The following is a 24,435-nucleotide window of genomic DNA, read 5'->3' as shown; positions in this document are numbered from 1 at the left end:
AATCTAGAAATATCTCTCTGCCACTTCTTGAAACAGTCCATTTTATCCAAAATTTGCAATGATTGAAACAAGAACAACATTCTTGGCAATACATTCATTTTTATCGCTGCGATTCGGCCTAGCAATGAAAGCTTCAAATTTGACCATTGGACATTCTTTGTTCTTTCACAACAGTGCAATAGAGTGCTAATCCTAACTGGAAAGTTTATTTTCTCTACTTAAGAGAAAGGCATGGATGAAATGGAGCAATCATTTGCATTCCCTGATTAATTTGATTAAAGTGATTTAGATGCCCCTTTTCCTTTGCTCAGAGTGGTTTACAAAGCGGATGTATCTTTCCTCTCTTACTGAAGACAAAAGGAGGAACATCCTCTAACTTCAGCTGGGAGGTCGTTCCTTAGTTTCAGTGGCAACTGGGATAAAGGTCCTGGTCTTGGAAACCAATAGTCATTCTTCACAAAGTGAAGGCTCGTGGAGCAGGACATGATCTGACAAGGTGTGTGTCTCTATGTGTGAGTGTCATATCATTTCAATTACTCCCCACATAGCCTAGGTCTGGTGAGTCCTTCATCATCTTCCACCTTCTAGGAACCATCTCTTCCCTTTGTATACAGTTCAATACTTGGAACATTAACTCCAAATGGTGCCTTTATTCTCCAAGACAGGGGTTCCAAAACTATGGTCCATAGACCACCAGTGGTCTGTGAGCTTCATTCAGATGGTCTGCAGCATGTTTGTGGATCTATGGTTGAAGACAGCAGACAGCATTTCCATCAAATTCAAAATATTTATTTTTAATTGCTTCTTTTACTTCTTTTATTGTATAACCATATGAATTCCATGGAATACAGTAGAATGCAATATATAAGAAATAAAACAAACAATAAAAATACAATACAGCATCTAGTGCAACAATTGGAACAACAGCAGAAAAATCATTAAGTGGTCCTCCAAGACCTTCAGCAATTTTCAGTTGTGCCATGTGGGGTGCTGGTGGTCAGGGAACCACTACTCTATGAAGAATATTCCCGGTAATAGAGAATCTGCAGGCCTTTTGCAGATAGAAAAGACCCAGGAAACTTTATTTAGCTCGAAAAACTTTTATGCTAGTGAGAGTGGAATGCCTGCTCCAGAGAGCCCTCCATGCAGGAATTTCATTCCTAGGAAAATTGTGTATTATAATAGTCAAGCCTGTAAATTTTGTCAGTTGGTTCTGAAAGTCACTCTATTGTCACTTTTTACATGACAGAGTTCTTCATCTGTGGTGCTGAGAAAATGTGGGTATTCTTCAAATGCTCTTTGCAGTGAAGCCTGATGAATGGAATAGCTTTTTTAAAAGTCCCTTACTACTTCAGTGTTCTTCTAACACCTTTGCCATCTTCCCAGTGCTTGTCCAGTTGATTTCCTGCTTCTGATGCAAATGTCACTGCATGAACATACAGTTGATCACAGTGTGTGTGTGCGTCTGTGTTCGGATTTTTTGTGTTTTACCTTACACCAAAGGTTTTCCATGCAGGAATTGCATGACAATTGAAGCAACCTTCACTCTGAGAATAAGGTGTGGTTATTGTTCTTATTACTGCTGCTGCCACTATTGCTATTATAGCAATAATATTTAATATGCCACATTATTCAAAAAGGTGCACTGAATCCCTCAGGGATAGGTAGCTTGGAGACTGGTGTTTCTGTGCACTTGTTAACCCTTCTCCAGGAACATCAATTTAAAATATGTACTGACAGTTATTCAAGTAGAGCTCATCTCTTTAATACACCCTTCGTGAGCCTCTCTTTCCATACTTTCCACACCTGCACAATCTGCACCTTAAACACACTTCACCCCCATTGATTTCTCTGTAGGCTCTTGCATCTTTCCTGGTCTTCTTCCACTCTCACTTCAAGCCAGAGGTGTGTGGAGTGATCCAATTGTGACCCCATGACCATGCGATTATTAAACCAGTCAATCAATTCCTGCCTAGATGGACTTATTTCCACTACTACTTTCCTTGTATGTATGGAGGTATGATAAGCAAAGTAGTCTTAGAAGGAATGTGGAATAACTTGCTCACTACATTTATTCTCTCTTCCTAACAAGAGCACACTAATTTGTCACCTTATCTCTGCCCCCACCGAATTGAAACCTAGTCACATGGTAGACGAAAGAAATTATAGGATAGGTGCCATCAGTTCATTCTATGAGGGAATGCCATGCAAAACTCCTATGTCCATATTATTTTCTTTCCATTCTTGTCCAACACTAAAGCATTGAACTGAAAATAGAGGAACCTGCAGCAAAGAAGTACCATGAGTTTTAGGGATTGGGAATAAGCAGTATATGGATGGCACCCAGCTTTTATATTTTGTTACCTATGAAGCTAGAAATTGCTGCCTCTTTCCATAGCTAGTGTGTGAAGGTTGTGGTTAGATGGATGAGGCTTAATTAATGAACCGAGGCTTAATCGGGGTAAGACTAAAAGTGATGCTGATGGGAATTGGAGTGGCAGGTTTTCCTGTTGTGCTGTAGGACTCTTAGAGCAGGGATGTAGGCTGGTGCGTTCCTGGGTCAGTCAGTACTACTACATCTATGATACACTGGCTGTACTTGTTTCCAGATGGTAAGAACCATTATCTATGCCTTTGTTACTTCAGATAATAACAAAGACTATGTTTGGTCTATATAGGTCTGTCCTTTCAGGCTGTTTGAAAGCTGTAACTAGTGTGGAATGCTTTAGCCTAGCTGCAGGTGAGTGTAGGCAGGGAAGAGTTCCTGCATTTGGTTCTGAGGCAATTACAGTGGCTGCCAGTGAGTCTCCAAACCCAATTCAAGCTGTTTTTATTGACCTATATCAGGGATGGTCCAAAGTGCAACCCAAGGGCCACTTAAAGCCTCTTATGGTGCCCCTCAGGGCCTCTTTTGGCACCCCTCAGCAACATTTGACACCTTCCCCCTACAGATGCCTTCCCAAAGCTGGTTAAGCAAAGTGCTGGGCTTGAGGAAGGAGGTGTGATGGCTCTGACAGGGTCCTAGAGTCCAGCCTTCTTCCCAAAGCCTAGTTAGGGCCTTCCCAGCTTTGAGAAGGAGCTGGGAGGGCTCTAGGAGCCTCACACCCTCCTCCCCAAAGCCTGCTGCCTTGCTTAGCTAGCTTTGAGAAGGCAGCGTGAGGGCTGGGTGTGTGTGTCCGATTTTGGCCTTCTGCTCCCCACTCTTCAAGCAACAAGGCAGTGTGCGGCCTGTGTTTTCTGTGCCAAAGTACTCTTGCGGCCCACTTGGTATGAAAGTTGGACCACCACGACCTATATGTAACCATTCACAGCCTACTTATCTCACAGGTGAAGGTATATGGGGTACAAAGAAGCAGTTATTGAAAGTCATTGAATGTAGAAGTAAGAATTGTGTTGTAGTCTGGAGTGTAAGGAGGAAAAAAATTATGCTGATTATTTTTGGTTAGATTTGGTTTTCATTGTACTTCTGTATTAAATGCGTTGTGAGATGCCTTGAGCAAATGTGAAAAGGCCAAATACAAATGCTTTAAATAACAGTTTGACACCACTCATATTTATCAACCTGATTCTACACCGATTTTTTTCTGAGCTAGGAGAAAATACCTAGAATAGTGGTTTTTGGATCTCTTAATGGTGGTTTGCAGAGAGCAGGCCACTTTCACCTGAGTTCTTCTGACTTTTGGTTTCCATTTTCAGCCTTGAGTTAAAACGTGTACCTTTAAATCCTTTTTTAAGGATTTAAGTTGTTGAGGGTTTTTACCCCAGGAAATAAACTGCCACATGGGCCGGATTAAACAGACCGGCGGGCCACATTAGGCCCCCCCAAATGGACTTTGGACATGCCTGCTTTGGAATATCTCCAGGAGTTACATTGAATTGTGTAAGCAGCGGCATTAAGGCCATACAAATGTAAATTTTTGAACCCAGAAGAACTCCTGAGATTAGAGCAGGGGTTAGCAACCTTTTTCAGCCGTGGACCAGTCCACCGTCCCTCAGACCATGTGGGGGGCCGGACTACATTTTGAAGAAAAAGAAATGAACGAATTCCTATGCTCCACAAATAACCCAGAGGTGCATTTTAAATAAAAGGACACATTCAGGTGATTGGAGCACACCTGGCCCATGGGCCTTAGGTTGCCTACCCCTGGATTAGAGCCATTGTTGTGTAAAGAATGCTGAGAATCATTATGACCCTCAACATCCTCACAGAACTTCTGTTCTTCAAAACTAGTGATTTAAGGTGATGCTGGGAAGGCCATGCCAGTAAAGTGATGTGTGTGTTGGGCAAACTTCTCCTCTGCTCACCTTGGCTTGACTTTTTCCAGAAATAAATTGATAACCCTAATCTCCCTAATCCCCAAAGCACCCTCCTAATTTCCCCAAGCACCTTCATTCCCTTCCTTATGATCAACCTTTGAGTTCCTTCTTCAATTTTCCCTTCCAAGAGGGGTTCAAAAAAGTAGTGACAAGGAAATGGATCTTTCATAGCAATGCATACCACAGCAATAATAACCTTTCCGGAGCTCTTCTCGTTGTGAGACTTTTGCGGGTGAGCTGAGAGTTTGTTTGGACCCTGGGGGAGACCTTTGTATCAATGTAACATTTTTATATGTAACTGTGTATTTTTGTAATACTTTTGTTTATGTTGTCTGCTATTGCTTTCATTTTCTGTACACTTCTTAGAGATACTTTAAATATATTAAGGGGCATAAAAAAAAGGTAAAGGACCCCTGACCATTAGGTCCAGTTGTGGCTGACTCTGGGGTTGCGGCGCTCATCTCGCTTTATTGGCCGAGGGAGCCGGCGTACAGCTTCCGGGTCATGTGGCCAGCATGACTAAGCCGCTTCTGGCGAACCAGAGCAGTGCACGGAAACGCCGTTTATCTTCCCGCCAGAGCAGTACCTATTTATCTACTTGCACTTTGATGTGCTTTCGAACTGCTAGGTTGGCAGGAGCAGGGACCGAGCAATAGGAGGTCACCCCGTTGCGGGGATTCGAAACGCTGACCTTTTGATCGGCAAGCCCTAGGCTCTGTGGTTTAACCCACACAGCCACCCGTGTCCCATTAAGGGGCATAGAAGTGAAGTAAATCATATCACCATCATCATCTACAAGCAATAGCTTTTTCCAAAGGCAAAGAAGTGGTATTATGGAGCCATCAGTGCTCAAGGTGTCTGTGTTTGTTTCAGTCTAACCTCAAGTTCAAAACTAGTTCAAGTTCTACAATATTTTGTACTGTGTTAAATTACCTGTAGAAAGTGAAGCAACAGAATTAGGGTGTCTGACAAATGATTTATTTATCTTTGTGGTCTTAAGATCAGCTTTTGCCCTGGACTTGCCTCACTGTGTTTGGTCTGTCGTGGGTAAAAGTTGTAGGATTGGACAGACCAGTTTGTCTCAACTCTAAGGTCGTGTCCTTGTGAAGTTTTGAGAGGGGATGTGCCGGGAGCCAGTCGGCCTGGCAGTACTTGTAAGTGTAACAAGCATCTTGCTCTTGCCCACATGCCAGGAACAATCAATGTAGCTGTACCTTCTTTCCCTGTTCTCCTACCTACACCCTTTCATTTGGGTATAGCATATGCCATCATCCACCGTCCTTTGTTTCTGCAGGTTCCAGTGTCTGTGGCCATGATGTCTCCTCAGATGATCACCCCACAGCAGATGCAACAAATCCTGTCTCCTCCTCAGCTCCAAGCTCTGCTGCAGCAGCAGCAAGCAATTATGCTGCAACAGGTAAGACAGCCTGCGTTTGAGTGGCCTTCTTGTGACAGACATTTCATGTGATTTCAGAGGACCGACCTTTGTGTCTCTACATTTCTCACATGCAAATATAATGTGTTTTCTGTTTGTAAATTCCGAGATGAGGCACTGATATTCTACACTGATGTCCTGAGGCAGAGAGATACTTACTTACTCAGGGTTGTTTAATGTGTCCTTGCTTAGGTGCAATGTAAGTCCTGGACAGCCACGTTCTACACTTTCTACTGTAAGAACTTATCCTCGCCCATGTCCTTTGCCTCTGAATATGGTTTAGCCACAAATATCTAGGCTAGCTGAAATTGTTTTAGTTTCCCCTTTGTAAATGGCAGCTCTTTTTTGAGAGGGGCTTGAATTGCCCTCCCAATGAACAGTTTAAAGATTGCTGTATCATAGGGGTCTCTCTCCAAAAAACATTAACAAAACCATCTAGGTTTTTCTTCTTCTTCTTCATGCTTTATTAGACCAGTGCTAGTATAGTGAAGAGTCTGTCCCCATCAAATGGATTTGGGAGTCAGGTCTTGACGCAAGGTGGTGAGGTGTGGGTGTGTGCTTGTGTGGGGAGGGAATTTCTTTCCCCCGGCAACAAAATCGTACAGATTCATTGCTAATGCAACATTGTTGGTCTTCTCCTGCTCTGCCTTGGGAAATGTCTGGATACCTTATGACAACTGAATAATCATAATTGTACATTGCTTTGCAATGAGATTAGAGTCTAGAAAGGCCCTTATTCCATTTTTGCCTCTTCCTCCCTGCTTTAGCTGTTCCCGTGAAATATTAAGAGCATTAACTATGAATAATTGCAGCAAGTTTGAAATAGTAAGTTGGATGTGTATGCCATTCTAATTAGTACTGAGTCAAAGTATTTGGCCTTTGGTTTTTGTAAATTTTGGGGGTTGGGGCAAAAGTGATCCTTGAAGATTGGATTGATGTTCAGGTGCAGGTGAATTTCAAAATTCGTCAAATTGCCTTAAAAACAAGATGTCAAGGTTTTCTTTTTCTAACAACACAAAGCTTTGCCAGCTGTTCTGCTTGTATTACTGGGATGGAATGCCCCATGGAAATAATACTGTATCTTGATGTAACATCTTTCTTGGGGGGGTGGGTTGGGGGAGCCATTCATCCGTTGTGTAGCATTTGTTTCCAGGGACATTTTGTGCCAGGGATACACCCAGAGCATCAGGCTGCTTTTCAAAGTAGCTGCAAGGCTTTTTCAAAATAATAAAAATCAAAAAAAGCTCTCCCAACAACCACATTGTATTTAAGGTAAGATGAAAATTCCTGAGTTTAGTCTGCATCCTGGAAAGCTGCCAAATATCTCCATAAACACTTTCATGGAGAATGGACAGTTCTGCAGATGTGAAGATTGCGGGATATTCAACCAGCGCTTAATTCAAACATTCCTTGTGTTAAAAGACTTGGCACCCAAATCAAGGATGTATCAAGAGTGTTTGGTTGGTTTTGTTGTCTGAATGTGGGCTTGTAGTTCAGCTCTCTCCTTGCTAACCATGAGCTATAGCAAAGACCTAGTTTGGCTTTTTGTGATGTGCTGACCAGGTCAATGAGAAATTTAAGAAGATAAGATGAATTAAGGGTGCTCTTATCCAACTAAATAAATTAAGGTGCTCTCACCACTAGGAATTACTTTGTAGCTGCACATAACTGGAGAGCCTTATTCCAATTAAGATATGTATTTTGACCTAACGCTTTGTCTAGCTGTTCCTCTTTGCAGCTCTGAACCACATTTGCTTGCCCCCTAATTTGGAATTAAGTATTTGAGTAAAAAGTCAGCCTTAGCAGCTTGATCTGGTACTTTTACAGACAGACAGACTTTCTTTGGCAAAAGGAAAATGCTTTCTCTCTCAGTTACGAAATAGTTAGAAGAAGGGAGGAGATAATAAAATCCCCCAACAAAACACAACTGTTTTAATAAACACTTTCTCTAGGGAGGGGGAATGAACAAGAAAACACAGCATCCTCCACACCCTTCTTCCTGCCTTCAGTACCTGTTTACTTCATACAAGCTGATAAGAAGTCAAGGTTGGCCCCAGGGAAAGAACAAAGGGTAAACACTAACTTGGGTGGGGTCCTTCCTTCTCTGAGCCTCTTTGGAGCCAGATAGAGAAACATGTTTGACTGCAAATTAAACAGCCTAGGCCGGAATAGCTGGCATTCTCCACAAGAAGAAAACCAAACATCACACCTCTCACCTCTTGACCCAATGTTCTCAGAATCCCATACAGAGACCAGGTTTTGATTGGCTTTTGGGTAAACAGGGAGGCTTTCCAAACCTGTTCAGCAGACATAAAGAGAAAAGTTTCTGCTGTCAGCACTGTCAACTACAAGCTGATAAGGACTTTCCCAGAATCCCCAGGGGCATTCCTCAGGAGCCAGCTTTTTTTCCTAGTGTTGAAGAACCTGTGTCGACCTCTCCTGTGGTTCTGGCCCCCTCCTGTGGAAAACAAACCAAATTTGTAGATTTAGAAGGGCACAGTGTATTAAATTAGAATTGGCATCCCTTTGAAAAGCCCTGTATAATACCACTCAGCACACAATTAGCATTACCCTTTATCCAGGAATCTTAGGTCACATTGTAGAGTATTAAGTGTTTATGTGCAGTATATACTGGCATGCCTGTTTCTTAGATAGCAGAACAGAGACGCTAAGTAGAAGTGAGTTATAATACCCCAGAGCCCCAATCATATGTACCATTTAAAAGCCGCACTCTCATTTTCAAGTTTTTGAGGTGTAATTTTTTTTAGAAAAAAATAAATTGTACTTTTAGGATTTTATTTTATTTTTTGCATTTTTATGTAATAAACCCAAACTTTTGCTTCTTATAGCCCATGTCCAGGACATCCAGAAACAAGGGCAAGTATTTTTAGGGCAGGGCAATTTATTTTCCTAAGATTAAAATAAAATGTATGTTTGTGAGTATTTACAATTTAAGAACTGAGCAACTTGCAAAGAGTACACCATACATAGTATACAAATGTAACCAAGCCTTACTACATGCCATTGCATTAGCTTGCATTCATCCTTGCTAGATTGTAAGCATCTTGGAGGCAGAGACATATGAGTGCCAAGTGCCTTTGGCATGCTATAAATTGCTCTTTTCACTCCCTGCTGATCTTCAAACAGGAGACAAAGATCTGGTGTGTTTTTTAGAGAGCCTTTGAAACTCTGAGTTTGGCACACACAAAATTTGGCTTGCTTTATTAATTTAATGTATTGATTTCTGAGTTTGTTCTGCCGTTTTGTTTACTTTTCGTATTATGGATTTTAAAATTTGTTACAGCTTGTCTTTAGGCTTAAAGACACAATGCTAATGTTTTAAAAAGCAAAATAGGTAACAGTTTTACCTTTTTGTTTCTGATGTGACTGTAAAACATACTTTGGGTATTTTGACTTTCTTCTGTAACGTTATTATTCACTCGTAATATTTGCATGCAAATTGTGCAAGGGGAGCTTGGAGAAACTGCATGTGTGAAACTGCACTTAGAAAGTACTCAACATACAGTGATTAAACCAACTGAACAGGGTGAGCATGAAGGAAATCTTTAGTTGGGGTGCTAAACAGCTCAGAACAAGGACTGCCCCCTCCGCATGTGAATTGACCTAGAACCTGTGATCATCATCTGAGGTCCTTCTTCATGTGCCTCTTCCATGAAAGGCCTAGAGGAGACAACACAAGAGCAGACCTCCCAATTTGTGGAATACCCAGGGAGACCCACCTGGCACCATCATAACATATCTTTAGGCATTAGACAAAAACCTTCCTCTATAACCAGGCCTTTTGCTTTTAACTATCTGTGGTCTTTTAGAAGTAGGCAAGTTGTTTTTATTGTATTTCCTTCCTCCCCCCTTTTGTTTTAATTATCTATGTGCGGGGGGTGGTAGTGTCTGTCTGTGTCTTTGGTTCTAAGTTGCTTTGGGTTACCCTGGACAAGATAAAATGACTAACAAATTTGATGATGATGATGATGACAGTGATGATGACAGTGATGATGAAGCAATACAATGCATAACCAAATAACAGACAAATTGCTTGATATAGTAAGATAAATATATGTCTGTTTCAAATGAAGTAAGCTCATTCAACTCTAAACCAGTTAGTCTCTGGTTGTACTGGACAGAAAAATACGCAGTTTCCTATCTCTCCCTCTTTCCCATTTATCTCACCCCAGATGGTGTAGTGATGGACAGGAGGAGGTTACAGCCTGGAGCTCATGTAATTCAGTCTGTTGAATGATATTCTTTCAGTTCTGGGAATTGTCCTTTCAATTTTTACATGTATTTGCCACACCTTTTAGAAAAATATTACATTTGGCTATCTGTTTCCATTGCCAGAATCTTTGGAGGAAATAATTTCCCTGTCTTCTTTCCTTTGTTTTTTCTTTCCCCTGTAAACAAAAGATTTGCAATTGCTATAGTCTTCTCTGTCTCTGCATAAGCAGGAAGGTGACCTGCACAACCACCAGATTCAGCTGTTCTACAAATGATGATTTAACATCAAACCTTGTGGAGTTAAGCATGCCTTACTCCGGGTGTTGCTGGCATGGAAGAAAGAGCCTAGTTTAAATGGCTCACATTTTAAAACCCCCAATTCTCAGGAGTTTTGGAATCTCCCAGCATTCCAATGCAATACTTGCAAATAATGTCACAATTCTTAGCCACATGATATCAATCTAGTGTGAAGTGCTGGTGAAACCGAAGGAGTTTTACAAGTGCCAGTGTAATCCAGTTCACAGAGCAAAAGAGAGATATTAGTGGAATACTGGGTTTCTTAAACAAGTTAATTTCTCAACCTCTGTTTGAATTCATAAAATGGGAGTGCCAGTGAGCTTCAAATGATCTTCGTGAGGATGGATGAGCTGTAAAGAAAATTGTTATACTAAAAGTACAACAGAAATAAATAGCTTTCTTCCACAGACTCCTTATGTGATCCTGTTCAAATCACCTGCTTCTTGGGGGCTATTGTAAATAATGCCAAACATATATGTAACACCTTGTCAATGTGCTAACACCAGGCATAGGCAACCTTCGGCCCTCCAGGTGTTTTGGCCTACAACTCCCATGATCCCTAGCTAACAGGACCAGTGGTCAGGGATGATGGGAATTGTAGTCCAAAAGGGCCAAAGGTTGCCTATGCCTGTGCTAACATCTTAGGAAATGGTGAGGCCCAGATATGTAATGATATGTAGTTCTCAATCACTCTGCCCTTTTTTAAATCAAACACTGACCTCATTCACATACCGCTTTAAGCCATAGTTAAGCAAAACTAGAGTTTTAAGGTGAAAGTTCAGTGTGCTGGTATATGCTACTGAAATGGTGGGCGTTTCACTCCTACCCCACTCCTTCTGCCACCATGCTCCAGAAGCTAAGCCATGGTTTGGCCTAGTGTTAGAGTCTGAACCCAGGCTCACGATTTCTTTCTTTCCAAACAAGCCAGGGCCTGTAAGCAAGGTTTGTTCTTGGCTTCCTGCTTGTGGTTTATTTGGGAGAACAGGAGCAGGGAAGGAGTGAAGCACCTTCAATTTCAGCAGCGTGCTTGAGCAGCAGTGGGTAACCTTTGGTGCTCCAGATATTGCTGAACTACAATAAGCCCCAGCAAGCATGCCCGGTGGCCCAGTAGGTGTCGTAGTAATTTAGCAACATTTGGAAGACCACAGGTTCTCCACCCCGGGTTTAAAGTGATGTGCAAGCTAACAACTAATGGTCTCATTTCCTCTCTATACTCTTCCCTCATGCCTCTTCCTCAGCTGCAGGAATACTACAAGAAGCAGCAGGAGCAACTTCATCTGCAGCTACTGACTCAGCAGCAAGCTGGAAAGCAGCAAGCCAAAGAGGTGAGTTTGGCCTCTGTGTACAGAAATGCACTGCTGTTTGCATGAACACTTCTGCAGAAAAGTGAGTTCAACTTGTTTATAAAGGGGAGGAAACAACTTCAGAAATGTATTCTGGGAATGGTAGATGAGTGGTACATTATTCCTCATTTAAAAGAACAGACTGGCCAATTGTGTAACTTCCTATTTGAAGGGGGGCGGGGACAGACTGCCCTTCCTTATTCTATGAAACAAGCTAAATTTTACTATGCTTTTAAAAAAAACTTACTTTTTTTAAAATAAATTCTCCTGGATCCCCAGTAATTGTTTGGGAACCTGTTGCTTGTTCAAGACACTTATCTGCAACTGCAAACATATGATTTTCACTTCAGGAATCAAAAATCATAGATATTTGCCGCATCCCTGCTATTAGCACTCCTGCCAGAATCAACATCATAATACTGAGTGCTGTGAAAGCATTCTTTGGCAGTTGTGCTGCTGCCTTGAAAGCACACGTTGCAGTGTATGATAACCTGGAAAATCTGATATGCTTGTCACAATAGCACAACCTGCAGAACTTATTTCTGGGCTACCTGTTAGTTCTAGGGAATAATAGAGTTTCCAGGATTCAAATGTCCATATCTCAAACCCTTCTTAACCCTTCTCCAATGAATTTCTTCAGCTTTATATTTGCATAGTTAATTGTGTTGTGATTGGGCCAGATAATTAAAATTCTAGATGCTACGAGTTATTTTAGCATTTTCCACAAAGGTTTGTGCGAGGACAAGTGGAGAATGATTCAGCTATATTGATGTTTCTAAATTCCAGGATTATTATTATTATTATTTTATATTTGATAGGGTTTATTTCCCCCAATATTTACTGAAGCACCATGAGTTTCAGCTTCTTGTGAATTATTGTGATTAACACCATCATCATCGTTATTACTATTATAATCACTATCATCGTTATTTAGTTGCCTATTTCAAAAATAGTTTAGGCGATTTACAAACAGAATAAAAATATGGAGTTAAAAATGTAGCAACCATCAGTATGCTAACAAAACAATAACCTCAAGCATCACAGCAACAGCAAAATAGCAGCAGTATAATGGGCCACAGCAACCTTTCTCAATCGACCTTAACCTGTATCATCTGTGTCAGGGAAGCCTGATTGGAGAATATTCTGTAGCTGAGGGGCCACAGCCAAAAAGGGCCTCTCCCATGTCACCACTCTTTGACATTCTTTACATTAAAGATGGAAGTTTATCAAGTTCTTCACTTAGTGTTGGATTGACAGAGGCACTAGCTCAGCAGTACTGTTCTGTATACTCCCCCAAACAGATTTTGATTCTTCCTGCTGTGCCACTGGTGATGTGTGCTGCTTCTAATATATTTATTGTTAGTTTCTTCCATTCTCTGTTGCAGTAGCTTCCACCACAAAGCCATCTGGCATAACCAAAATTATCAGCAGCTCAGAATCACTATTATTAAGGACTGTATGGTCACCTTATGATTTAGCCACATTATGCATATGGCCAGATATCAGGATTAACCTGTGACCTCTCTGTGAACCCAGTAGGAACTATGCATGCTCAGGTCAGACTCTAAAGGTTCTAGAGCGCTCTTATGAAAGCAAGGTGCTCTCCTGCTCCTCTCCCCTAAACGTTATACCAGTCTTTCTGTCACACCTCTCTGATTTAAGACTGTTTCCATGTGTTGCCTGTAATGTATAAACAGGCCCTTAGACTGGCCTCTGTAAATATATATATATATATATATATATATATATATATATATATAATGGTTGGATAGCCAGTGCTTAACCTAGTTTTGATATCTGGAGGGGTGACTTTTTTGGTCATATGATGCTTAAGATAATCTCTGAAACAGTAAAATGCTATTGATCAAAGTATGGCTGATGTTACTTACTTTTTCCCTAACTTTAAATATGTGGGCAATAGTCTGTTTGCTTATTTATTGGTTGATTTAAATTTATACCCCTTCCTCAAGGTTTAGAGTGGGGATTCAGAGCCAGGTTACAAATCATGTTGAATTATATGTCATTCTCCTCCTCACCCCCAGCTGGGTTTCTTTTTCAAAATCTGCCTATGCAGAAAGAAGAAATGCAGGAATAACCCTTTAACCTTTCTCCCTTCTGTTGAAAATTCCTCCTTCCAGCTCCTTTTTCCTCTCAGAGTGGGAAGAAATAAATGTACCTCAAATCTTTTCCCTTACAGGGAAAAAAAGGATATTGGGGGGAGGGAACAATTTTCAACAGCCAAAAAAACCTGGAGAGGAAATAGTTTAAAAGGTGCAGGTCTGTGAAGGCAGATTGTTGCCACCATTGCTGCATTTTGTTTTTAGCGGAGGGGGCAAGAACTACACACAACTTGGTGTCATGTGCAGCTTGGCCATAATGCCACTAGAAAACAAACTTATTTATGAGCACTATCCAGTAGAAGTTAATAACTCCTCTTAAATTCTATTGATTTCAGTGGGAGAACTCAAACTCAGGCTTAAAGCTCTTCCGTTGAAGTCAGCGGGACTTGAAAGAGTTTTGCCTAGAGCTAGATCATACCCATAAATTTTATGTATATTCTTACACATTTTTCTGCATTTCCCAGGTTCTGATATTTTATGTAGAATAAAATGCATGCTTTCAAGCCTAGTTTTACATCTGTTTGGGTTAGGAAAAAAACCACACACAAAGTTCTAAGACTCTCAGTGTGTAAATTCTGCACTTGCATGGAATATGTTGCCTATTCAGAGCCCATTGCCCAGTTGGCCTTTTCTTCCTAATTTATTGAATTTATTCTATATCTGTTCTATACCTGTCTATAGTTGTTTCTAATAATATTAACTCAGCACTTTTGAAATCAGCACCTTTATTCCCTCATGCCCAAATGTCTATAAGAAGTGCAGTAATTGAGGAACTGAGAAATCACAGTTACTCGTCTAAACACATACCGCAAGCCGACAGCAGAATAAGAAGAAACTCTGAATCTGAGACAAGCATCTGAATTTTGTGGCACCTGTTTTGTTTTGGCTTGCAAAGTGCTGCTTCCTTTAGTTGAGCAACATTTTTATTTTGGCAGGTATGAGTTAATCCTGTCACAACCAATGTGGACAGCAGTATACAGTGTACTCAGGCCAGTAATGTTATGTTGTTGTTTCTAGTAGTGTATTTGGAATGCGAAACCAGCTGTCCCTGTTCTTACAAACCTAGTTCCTTTTATGCTTCCAGAAAACTTGAGCGGGAGAAAAGCTTTCAGACAGAGCCTCGTCTCTGGCAGTTGCCCCAGTGTACCAGATGATATTGCATGAGGGGGCAGCACATGAAGATTGGCCAGCGAGTAACCTAGGCGTCAGATTAATGAAGTGCTCCTGTCAGTCCAGAGTGTCACGCTGAAACTCCTCTTGATGTGCTCATAAATCAAAGTGACGGTGCCTGTTACCCCAGTAGCTGCACCCGCTCAGCTGCGTCTAATGTAAACAGAGTGCAGACAAAATGCATTAAGGAACTCAAACCCCGTCGCTAGGGAAAAGATCAGGGATCAAGGGTGTATAGGGTTGGAGCAGGAAGAGGGAGGGTTGGATTTGGGGATTGCACCCTAACAGGAAACCTTCCCTATGTGCCTCCGTCTCTGAGAGAAGGAAAGATTGGAAAGGCCCAGTGGGTGCTAGTGACTGGCAGAGTAAGGTTCAGTAATTACTTTCTTTGTGTTTAAGATTTTTATCTGTGGGCCGATAAGCTTCATACTTCATTGGTTCTATCAAAAGTACGCAGCGGATGACCTCCAAAAGTGAAAGTGTCCAGAGAAACCCACAGACTCTGGCAGCAGCACGTCAGGGGAGGCTGAGAAGGAGCTGGTAGGCAACAGCAGAAGGAAACTTTATTTATTTTTCAGTACCTGGTGATCAGGGAAATGTTTGAGGAACGTGGCTTATTAGAAGAAAGGCGGGAAGAAAGACTGAAGTGCATTTAATGGACTATGCCATTTTACAAATGTGGTGCCCATTGTTAGGCCTGGCAAACTAGCAAAGCTTTCATATCTTTTAAGCATAAACTTGAACTCAATTTCCTGTGATAATATCTGAAAAACAATAATTCCTTTACATGCATTACTGTGCCTCATATTCAGTATTTTATCTGAGTATTAAAATTGATAACTCTTCTCCCAAAGGTTTGGGGTGAGTTAAAAAAAAGGGGGGGGGAGAATAAAACAAAAAATAACCCACCAACAGACTAGCATAGTATTAAAAAATTCACTGACATTTCCCCACTCTTTCCTAATTTAAGCTTCAAAGTCCAGCCCTAAACAGTAAGTTCTCGCAAAGCTACCATAAAGCAATCAGGTTTGGATTTTGTTGAATCTGTAATTGGAGTAAGGTTTGTAATTGGTGTGAGTGGGGAGCCACCAAGAATGCTTCTCTTCACACCATCTTTGCTGTCTGAACCTGATGAGTAGATGGTGTCAAAAAGAGGGCACCTTTGGTGGATGACTGAGATTATATTTGGAAATGTGTCAAAAGGCCATTTTAAGGTGTGCTTGCTGTATTCCCCAAAACTAGATACAGGGGAACCTTGGTTCTCAAACGGCTTAGTTGACGAACAGATCGGCTCCTGAACGCCGAAAACCCAGAAGTAAGTGTTTCGGTTTTCGAACTTTTTTCGGAAGCCAAACATCCAACGCGGCTTCTGCTTGAGTGCAGGAAGCTCCAGCAGCCAATCGGAAGCCGTGCCTTGGTTTTTGAACATTTTGGGAGTCGAACGGACTTCCGGAACAGATTACGTTCGAGAACCAAGGTACCACCATATCTAATGTGGTTATCATATTGGTCCTTTCCATACTAGTAATGAAAACAGTACTACTGAGTATGGTGATACCACATTACCAACTCACTCATTGTAGACAAAGGGCACAATCCAATAGGAAATTTTGTATGTGCTAGCCTCAATGAAATAAATAGAAGCTGCAGAAGAGCACAGCAGTATTCCTGCTCAGCTTGCTTTCATTTCAAAAGAGCTTATGCAGGAGAACTTCCCAGAGGATTACGTCTGCAGGTGCCTCCTGCTACTGGGTAGGAAAGCAAGTGGATTTTCATAGTTTCCTGCGCTGACATTTTTGATGGTGTGGAAAGCAGCTTTAGAACTTATTTGTGAGTAAGGACTCAAGGGAGAAGGAAAAATTTTTGTTAGCTTGAATTGGAGGCTTGCAACCAGGGGATTTGATATCTAAGCTTCTGTTAGAAGCTTAAATGAAACTAGCTAAAGGGTTCAAACAACCATTTAAACCCAGCTCTTCTCCCAGTGGCAGGGACTCCATATATGATATGTTCCATCCCCAAATTGTTTTAGGAGTTCCAAAAAGCTATGCTCTAATGCAGGGATAAGCAAACTAAGGCCCGGGGGCCTGATCCAGCCCAATCGCCTTCTCAATCCGGCCTGCAGATGGTCCAGGAATCAACATGTTTTTACATAAGTAGAATGTGTCCTTTTATTTAAAATGCATCTCTGGGTTATTTGTGGGGCATAGGAATTCGTTCATTTCCCCCCTCAAAATATAGTCCAGCCCCCCACAAGGGCAGAGGGACAGTGGACCAGCCCCCTGCTGAAAAAGTTTGCTGACCCCTGCTCTAATGCATTAGTTACTCTGTTGCATGCAAAACATGTCCTGACAATCCATTTTCTAAGGAGAGGTGCTTACACTCCTGGATTCTGTTGCAGCCTCCTGCGCTCATTCATACTGTCCTAGACTTCATTGCACCTTCTAATTATCCCCACTTGTCCCACAGCCACGAGTCACTCCATTCTCAGTGCCTATGAGATCCCATTTCAGTGTGGGCCTGTAGAAAAGCTATGCAGCTGAAGCCATTTCACCTGCTGGTTACTCACTGTTCCCTTGTCCCCATCTGTTATCCTCCAGACTCCCGGAACCTACTATAAGGATGCTTGGGCTCAATGACAAGTCCATGAGGAAAGATACAGAGGACTGTTGAGTTATGAAGTGAAAGCAACATGCCCTGGGGATCCTAATGACTTAATCCGTTCCCAATTTCCTTCTGTTTTACAGCCTGGAAGTTGAGTGAATGGGGCAGTGTTCAACTGCTCTGATGTAACAGGCAGAAACCTGTGCTCACAGAAAGGCCTGCCAGGGAGTGGGGAAGCAAGGGAGGGGAAAAAGCAAACTCTAGTCTGTGTGATACTGCTACAGATTTTTTACATGGGAGCGTTCTAGGATCTCCTCCCACACCCTTAGGCCACTCAGAGTGCATCTCACACACATAAATTTTTTTAACACGAATGACTCACCCTTCCTTGCTTGTCTGCCTGCAGTACAGTCTGTAGGGGATGCCTCTTCCCAGTTTTGATGCCCCTTGGCTGAGACAGACCGCCTGGTGATTCATCAGCTAGGAATTTTATCCAAATTGAAAATGAATGGACTTGCCTCGATGTACTCTTCAATGATGTATTCTATTCTGCTCTTCAGATAGCTACCAAATAAATGCTTCAAAGATTAGATGGAGGACAAAATGGATATTTTAGGCTCTGAATCTTTCCCATATTTTGCCAGTTCCTGCTTCTCCGAGGCCGCCTTGGTTTATGCTACTGTGGATCTCTCTCTACCTCTTAAATTTATCCATTTAAATATTTATAAGCAACACTTGCGTAAGAATAGAAGAAGGCGGTGTGCAACATAAAAGCATAATGTGATCTTATCTGCCAGCTGAAGTACACATATTTTAGTGGAGGTAGTATAGCATTGTAAAACTGAAGAGTTGGAGGGAACCACAAGGGTCATCTAGTCCAACCCAGGAATCTTTTTGCCCAGCGTGAGACTCAAACCCATGACCCTGAGATTAAGTGTATTATGCTCTACCAACTGAGCTGTCCAGCATAGAGGTATGGTGAGAAAGGGGCCACACATTATTCTCTCATACATATTGTCATTTGTTACAGTTCTGTTTATAAAATAAACCAATGGCTGTAGTTGTGCTCCTTTTTCTGCCCGTAGAGGGGCCACCTCATTTTACCTGTGTGTTTTTAGATTGTGGTTTTATGTTGTGATCCACCTTGAGACCTGCGGGTATAGGGCGGTATACAAATTTAATTAACAACCACAACTTCCAAGCAAATCTTTAATAAATGTTTTAGGAAAATCATTACATAAATTATTTTAATAATAATATTCAAACTATTTGCATTTGAATTTAATCCTTTCATGTTGCCTCTTGGGCTTTCCTTTTAAATCACCTCAATTAAAAATATTTGAGAAGAATCTTATTCTTGGCTTTGCCACAAACTCCCCATGAAATCATGGGCAGGCCATTATTCTTCTCACTGAAATTAATGGGCCTCGTCTTGTTGGAGTCAGTCTACATGGATGTCAATGGGTTGTGGTTAAGGCCCACAGTCAGCTAGAGTTCTTGAATTTTAAGATAATTTAGTGCTGTTAATTTCTGACACTGAGATTGATTCTCCATTTTAACATTGATTTTTTTTACATTGGATTAACCCATTTCCTGCCTGTAATAGGAAGATAATGATGAGCATTTGTGACACATTTTGCAAAACTTTTTCTAAATTATGGCCCATATTTGTGTCGCATTCCATTTTCTCTGAAAAGCCATGCATAAACAACCAGATTTCTATGTGTCATTCTGTATGAGAGGTGGAAAAAAGTTTATATTAGAGTATATTTCCCTCTGCCAATTTAATTAATATATCTTTAAAAAAACAACACCTGTATTCCTTGAGACCAGCAGGAGCCCCAGATCCTGGGCATTAAAGTTTCAGGGGTAGATATGGCCCAGATGGTTGTATGTTACTTCATAAAGTCAAACCATTGTCTTTAAGAGTTTTCCCGGTTATGATGCTCTAGCCTGCAAGCCTTTTGTGTTGCTCATAGGAGCTCAATCCATTGATGCTGATGTATGCTTCGGGTAGGCAGATACAACTGAGAAACAGAGATTCTGCTTCTTTATGCACAATTCAAACGCACAGACTTTGTGGAAATGCTCATCTGGCAGAGAGACTCAGCATTTTCACTGCTCTGCCAAGCAGGCTCGCTCTCTTCTCTTCCGCCACCCACCCCCTTCGTTCTGCTGCTATGATAGATCAAAGGCTTTCTGTCTTGGTTATATGCTGTGTGGCCACTGAGGACAAGAGATCAGGACTGTGAGCTGTGCTGGCTGAAAGCAAGGCTGATGCTGGGATTGGGCTGCTTATGCAAGACCCCAGAGAATCCCGGAAGGCCTGTGCTACAGGGTTGAAAATAATGTGTTTTGATTTTTTCCTTTTGTCTTCCAGCAGCCATTAGGGAATAAGCAGCTGGCATTCCAACAACAGCTACTGCAGATGCAGCAGCTGCAGCAGCAGCACCTGTTAAACCTCCAGCGACAAGGGCTGGTCAGTTTACAGCCAGGACAAGGCACCGTTCCTCTGCAGACCCTTCCACAAGGTAATTCACATAAGCTTCCTTGCTTTTTTAGTGCCAGAGGAGGTAACCCATGCACCCAGAGCAGCAATTAGCACAGCCTGTTGGTTTTCTGTTAATTTTAAGAGCTGACTGTTTGAATGCACGTGGGGCCTAACATTTGGCATGCTTTGGGTTTTGTTATAGAACAGACATCAATAACGCATTATTGGACCAAAATGTAATGTGCCTGATCTGACTCCTGTTCCAGGAGCTGTGTTGCTGTTAACGGGAGAAAGCTGGGGCCTAATAGTTCATTTTTACCTTTCGTGCATAACACAGGGATAGCCTGCCGGTGGAAGCTTCACTGTGATGTTGTTACTTTCTGTCTGCAAGAGGGGGATGCATAAGCAAAGTAGCTTCACTTTATGCAGACACCTTATGCCCCTCTCTTCCAGAGAGGCAGTCCTTGAGGAAAGCGGCAGAGTCTAGACTGATATACTCAGCCTAGTTCATGCTAAATGGGGTCCTTGAACACTGTGAATTGGTAGGGACAGGCAGTGGCAAGGCATGTGGTGATGGGCAAGCTGGAAGCAATGCTCAGGTTTTGCCAGTAAGTGCCCCCACCCCCGCTTACATTGGTCATGGCAGCAGGAGTTAGCAGAGTACTGCTTTCATCCTCATCCCTCCTGCATCCCCCCCCCGCCCTGTTCAAGCCTATTCAGTTTCATATTTAAATGTCCAAGGGTCTCTTTATTTGTTTGGAATGGAAACCAGAAGAAGTTTGGACACACACTCACTTGAAATTTCAGTCTGGCATCCTGGATTCGTTTGACTTTGATGGGCAGAACTGAGTCTGAACTGAAGGTTCCAGGTTCAATCTCTGGTATCTCCGGGAAGAGCTGGGAGGGGTATTGTCTGAAATCCTGACGAGCTACTGCTGGTTAGTAAACAAGCAAGCATGCAGGCACACAAATTGAAAATCACAACTGCTTCACTCTTCACCAGGTTCTGCTACCGCCATTCTACCCTGAGCTAAGCCATGGTTTGGCTTAGTTTTAAGTACAAACTCAAGACTGTGGTTTGTCTCACTCCAAACAAACTACGAACATTAAGCTAAGAACAAGCCCTTGATACAGCTTGTTTGGAATGAGACAAATCGTGGGCCTGGGTTCACACTTAACACTTAGCCAAACTATGGCATAGCTCTGGGTAGTGGTGCAATAGCAGGACTAGGAGAGGAGGAAAATGGCTGTGATTTTTGCTCTCTCTACCCATACACTTGCTTGTTCACACGTAGCCTTGATTTGGTGTTATGTGTAAACCAGGCTGATAAAAGGCAATTTTCTATGTTCCTGTGAGTAACTGAATGCAAATATGTAACTGGGCAGCTAATTTTTAAGACTTACATCCCGAAAAGCATTGTAGCTGCTACTGTGCCTAAACATCAGTATTTTTACCTATCTAAAAGACAGTGTGATCATCTAGCTAGCCAAATCAAAATAAGAATGAATGCATTCTATGGCATGAAATCCATATATTGCCATAATGACTTGTGGTACATACCAGACATGCCAAAACAAAACCACCCTCTGGCTTAGTTTTTCTTCTCTGTATAAGTGGTATAAATATCCAGCCTCTGCATCAGGGATGGATAAAAGCAGTCAGTTGTTGGCAGTGCGTTGGAGGACTGCTATCCAATTTCTAGTGGGCCACATACTGCTGAGATGGTGGACTAGTGTGCCTGACTGTCTCGAGCAAAAGTAATTTTTATATTATTAAGCAAGGGTTTGTTCTTGGGATCTCTAATACAGATTAGTTATGTCTTTAATTGTTAAGAAACACTTCAATAAAATTGTAATTTTAAATAATCAATTTAAAACTTGTAATGGCCATGGAGTTCTAGACCATGTAAGACTGAAGTAATTCCATGCCTGCTCTAGAAGTCACTAAGTTCTGTTTGATTTCCAAATGCCACAATTAATAGTGTTACATAAATAGTCATTGAGGAGAGCTCTCAGTAGCCGGGAGACTCAATTAGCTCTTTTGTCAACAAACTAAACACAGAAGCCACACCTTTCATGGATTTTTTTGGCTCATCTTAGTGTGGGTTCTGCAGATTTGTGATTCTTAAATCTTTCTTTAAAAAATATTTTCCTCTTTCTGCTGCTCCTTCCTGCTCTCTCCAACATGTGTGAAGCTGTGTGTCCCTCAGACCTTCAGCAGCTATGGAAAGAGGTTACTGCTACTCAGCCTGTAGAAGACAGTATCAAGCAAGAGGGACTTGACCTCAGCACCAACACCTCCAATTCTACCTCGTTTTCGGCCGCCAAGGTCTCTCCTCCAATTTCCCACCACCCTCTTCCCAATGGACAGAACGCCATGCTCACACAAAGGAGGGACAGGTAGAAACTTTATGTGGTCCTTTAAAATATGGAATGGATAATTTGTAAAGGATATAGAATTTATCTCAAAGGACGGGGTAAAATTCTACACATGATTGGGAGAGACTAGTATTTTCTATCGTGTTCAGACCTTGAACTTCTACTTTTTGTACTACTGTTTGGCACAGTGTTGGCTTACCAGATATGGAGCCAAATTTGTGATTGTACCTGCCTTCAGTGGCAAATGGAACTTATTAAGTCACAATAGGAGGAATTGGCCATGTGGAAATTAGCCACTTCAATTCAGACCCAATGAATTACAATTTAGGCTCAATGAACAAATTATATGTGAGCCTTGCTAGCCATTGGAGAATGGCTACATGACTATCTTCCCAAACATTTGTGTATAATGGCCCCATTGCTGTTGTGGAGACTATGCTGACTCAGTTGCTTTTTTTCAATGGCACTGGTGCAGTCACAGCCTTTAGTTTACCCCAAGGGCCAAATAAGAGTTCATAATAGCCATTCATGTCAGGGAAATGGCTTAGATGCTGTACTGTTTGGGAGTATCCAGTAAAGAGAATCATAGAGAGTTGGAAGAGACCACAAGGGCCATCGAGTCCAACCCCCTGCCAAGCAGGAAACACCATCAGAGCACTCCTGACATATGGTTGTCAAGCCTCTGCTTAAAGACCTCCAAAGAAGGAGACTCCACCACACTCCTTGGCAGCAAATTCCACTGTCGAACAGCTCTTACTGACTACCTAGGAAGGTAGAGCTTTCCACTCTGATGCTTTGACACCCTAGCAGACAGCTAAGGACCTAACAAGAGCCTGCATATAGGCAGAGACTCTTACCCTTGGGACAGTCCCATGCTAATTAGATGAAGGCAGCTGTACTAAGTATGCAGTCCATAGGTCTGCCAGCCTTGTGGGCTATCAAGAATAAGCAAGAAACATAGCATGGATGCACTGCAGAGATAAGGAAGTTCTGCATCAAGCAGAAGCAGACAAGCAATCTATATTAAAATCTAATAAAGCAGATGGATTAAAACAAACCATCTCATTAATGGATTAAAACAAACCATCTCATTAAAATCCACTAAAAGTCAAAGGAAACAGGATTATTTACTTCAGTGTCTAAAGCTAGCAGAGTAGCTATCAGAAGAAAGGGAGAGAGTTCCACAAATGAGGCACCAACCCCAAGACAGCTCTGGTAACTACCCAAGTTGACTTGGAAGATGAAGGAACCTATAACCTGACATCCTATGAAGCTTTTACTAATTTGGCAGGTTCACAGGGGAGCAGGCAGCCCTTTCATATATTGTGGTCCCAGGCCTTTTAAAGCCTTATAGCTCAGAACCAGCACTTGAATTATGTTTGGAAATAAATTTGGAGACCATGAAGCTCTTTTGGTACTGGTGATACATGTTCCTCTGCATCTGTGTTTGAAACCAACTGCAGTTTCTGTGCATTCTTCCTAGGTAGTCCCACACATAGCACTTTATAGTAATCTAACCTTGATGAAACCAGGATATGGATAACTGTAGCCAGTGCACATTTTTTTTCAAGAAGAGTTGCATCTAGCATACCAAGAAGATAGTTAAAAAGTATTTTGTGCCACACCTGACAGTCTAAAATATGAACTGAGGATGAATTCTGCTGGTCTGCATCTGCAACTATGGTTCTGGCAGCCCAGGCTAGATTCGCAGTTGACTGGGTGGAGACAACATCTGCTCATTGAAGGGAGTATACATGAGCATGTCCGATCCCTTTAAAATGTCCTATGTGGTTGTTCCTTCAGCCGACAAAGCAAATGAACTATACAAAGCTAGAGCTGCTATTCCATAATAATGCTTTTTTTGTTTTCCTTTACCCCCTCCTTTGCAGCTCTTCTCATGAGGAGACTCCTGGCTCTCACCCTCTGTATGGACATGGAGAGTGCAAGTGGCCTGGTTGTGAAACCCTCTGTGAGGACTTGGGACAGTTTGTCAAGTAGGTGACTTCCTTATGTGCAAGGTATACTCATCCTGCTGTGTTCTTTGGCTCA

General features: G+C 41.9%; 1 protein-coding gene across 7 annotated transcripts in view; it reads left to right on the top strand.

Moving 5' to 3' along the window:
* The window catches only part of FOXP4 (forkhead box P4), a 159,618-nt gene that overhangs the window by 91,687 nt on the left and 43,496 nt on the right, over positions 1-24,435 (top strand). For 6 of the 7 annotated variants that reach the window (XM_081010069.1, XM_081010068.1, XM_081010067.1 and 3 more), the window contains 5 exons: positions 5,612-5,734; positions 11,521-11,607; positions 19,897-20,047; positions 22,203-22,407; positions 24,276-24,380. In XM_081010069.1, coding sequence (XP_080866195.1) covers positions 5,612-5,734; positions 11,521-11,607; positions 19,897-20,047; positions 22,203-22,407; positions 24,276-24,380 — 671 coding nt within the window. The remainder of the gene's footprint in view (positions 1-5,611; positions 5,735-11,520; positions 11,608-19,896; positions 20,048-22,202; positions 22,408-24,275; positions 24,381-24,435) is intronic. The other variant, XM_081010070.1, reaches the window with a different exon arrangement.

The sequence above is a fragment of the Podarcis pityusensis genome, assembly GCF_964106645.2.
Source record: "Podarcis pityusensis genome assembly, chromosome: 6".
Classification (NCBI taxonomy): domain Eukaryota; kingdom Metazoa; phylum Chordata; class Lepidosauria; order Squamata; family Lacertidae; genus Podarcis; species Podarcis pityusensis.
Note: the sequence above shows the minus strand (reverse complement) of the source record. Positions and strands in the feature narration are given on the sequence as shown.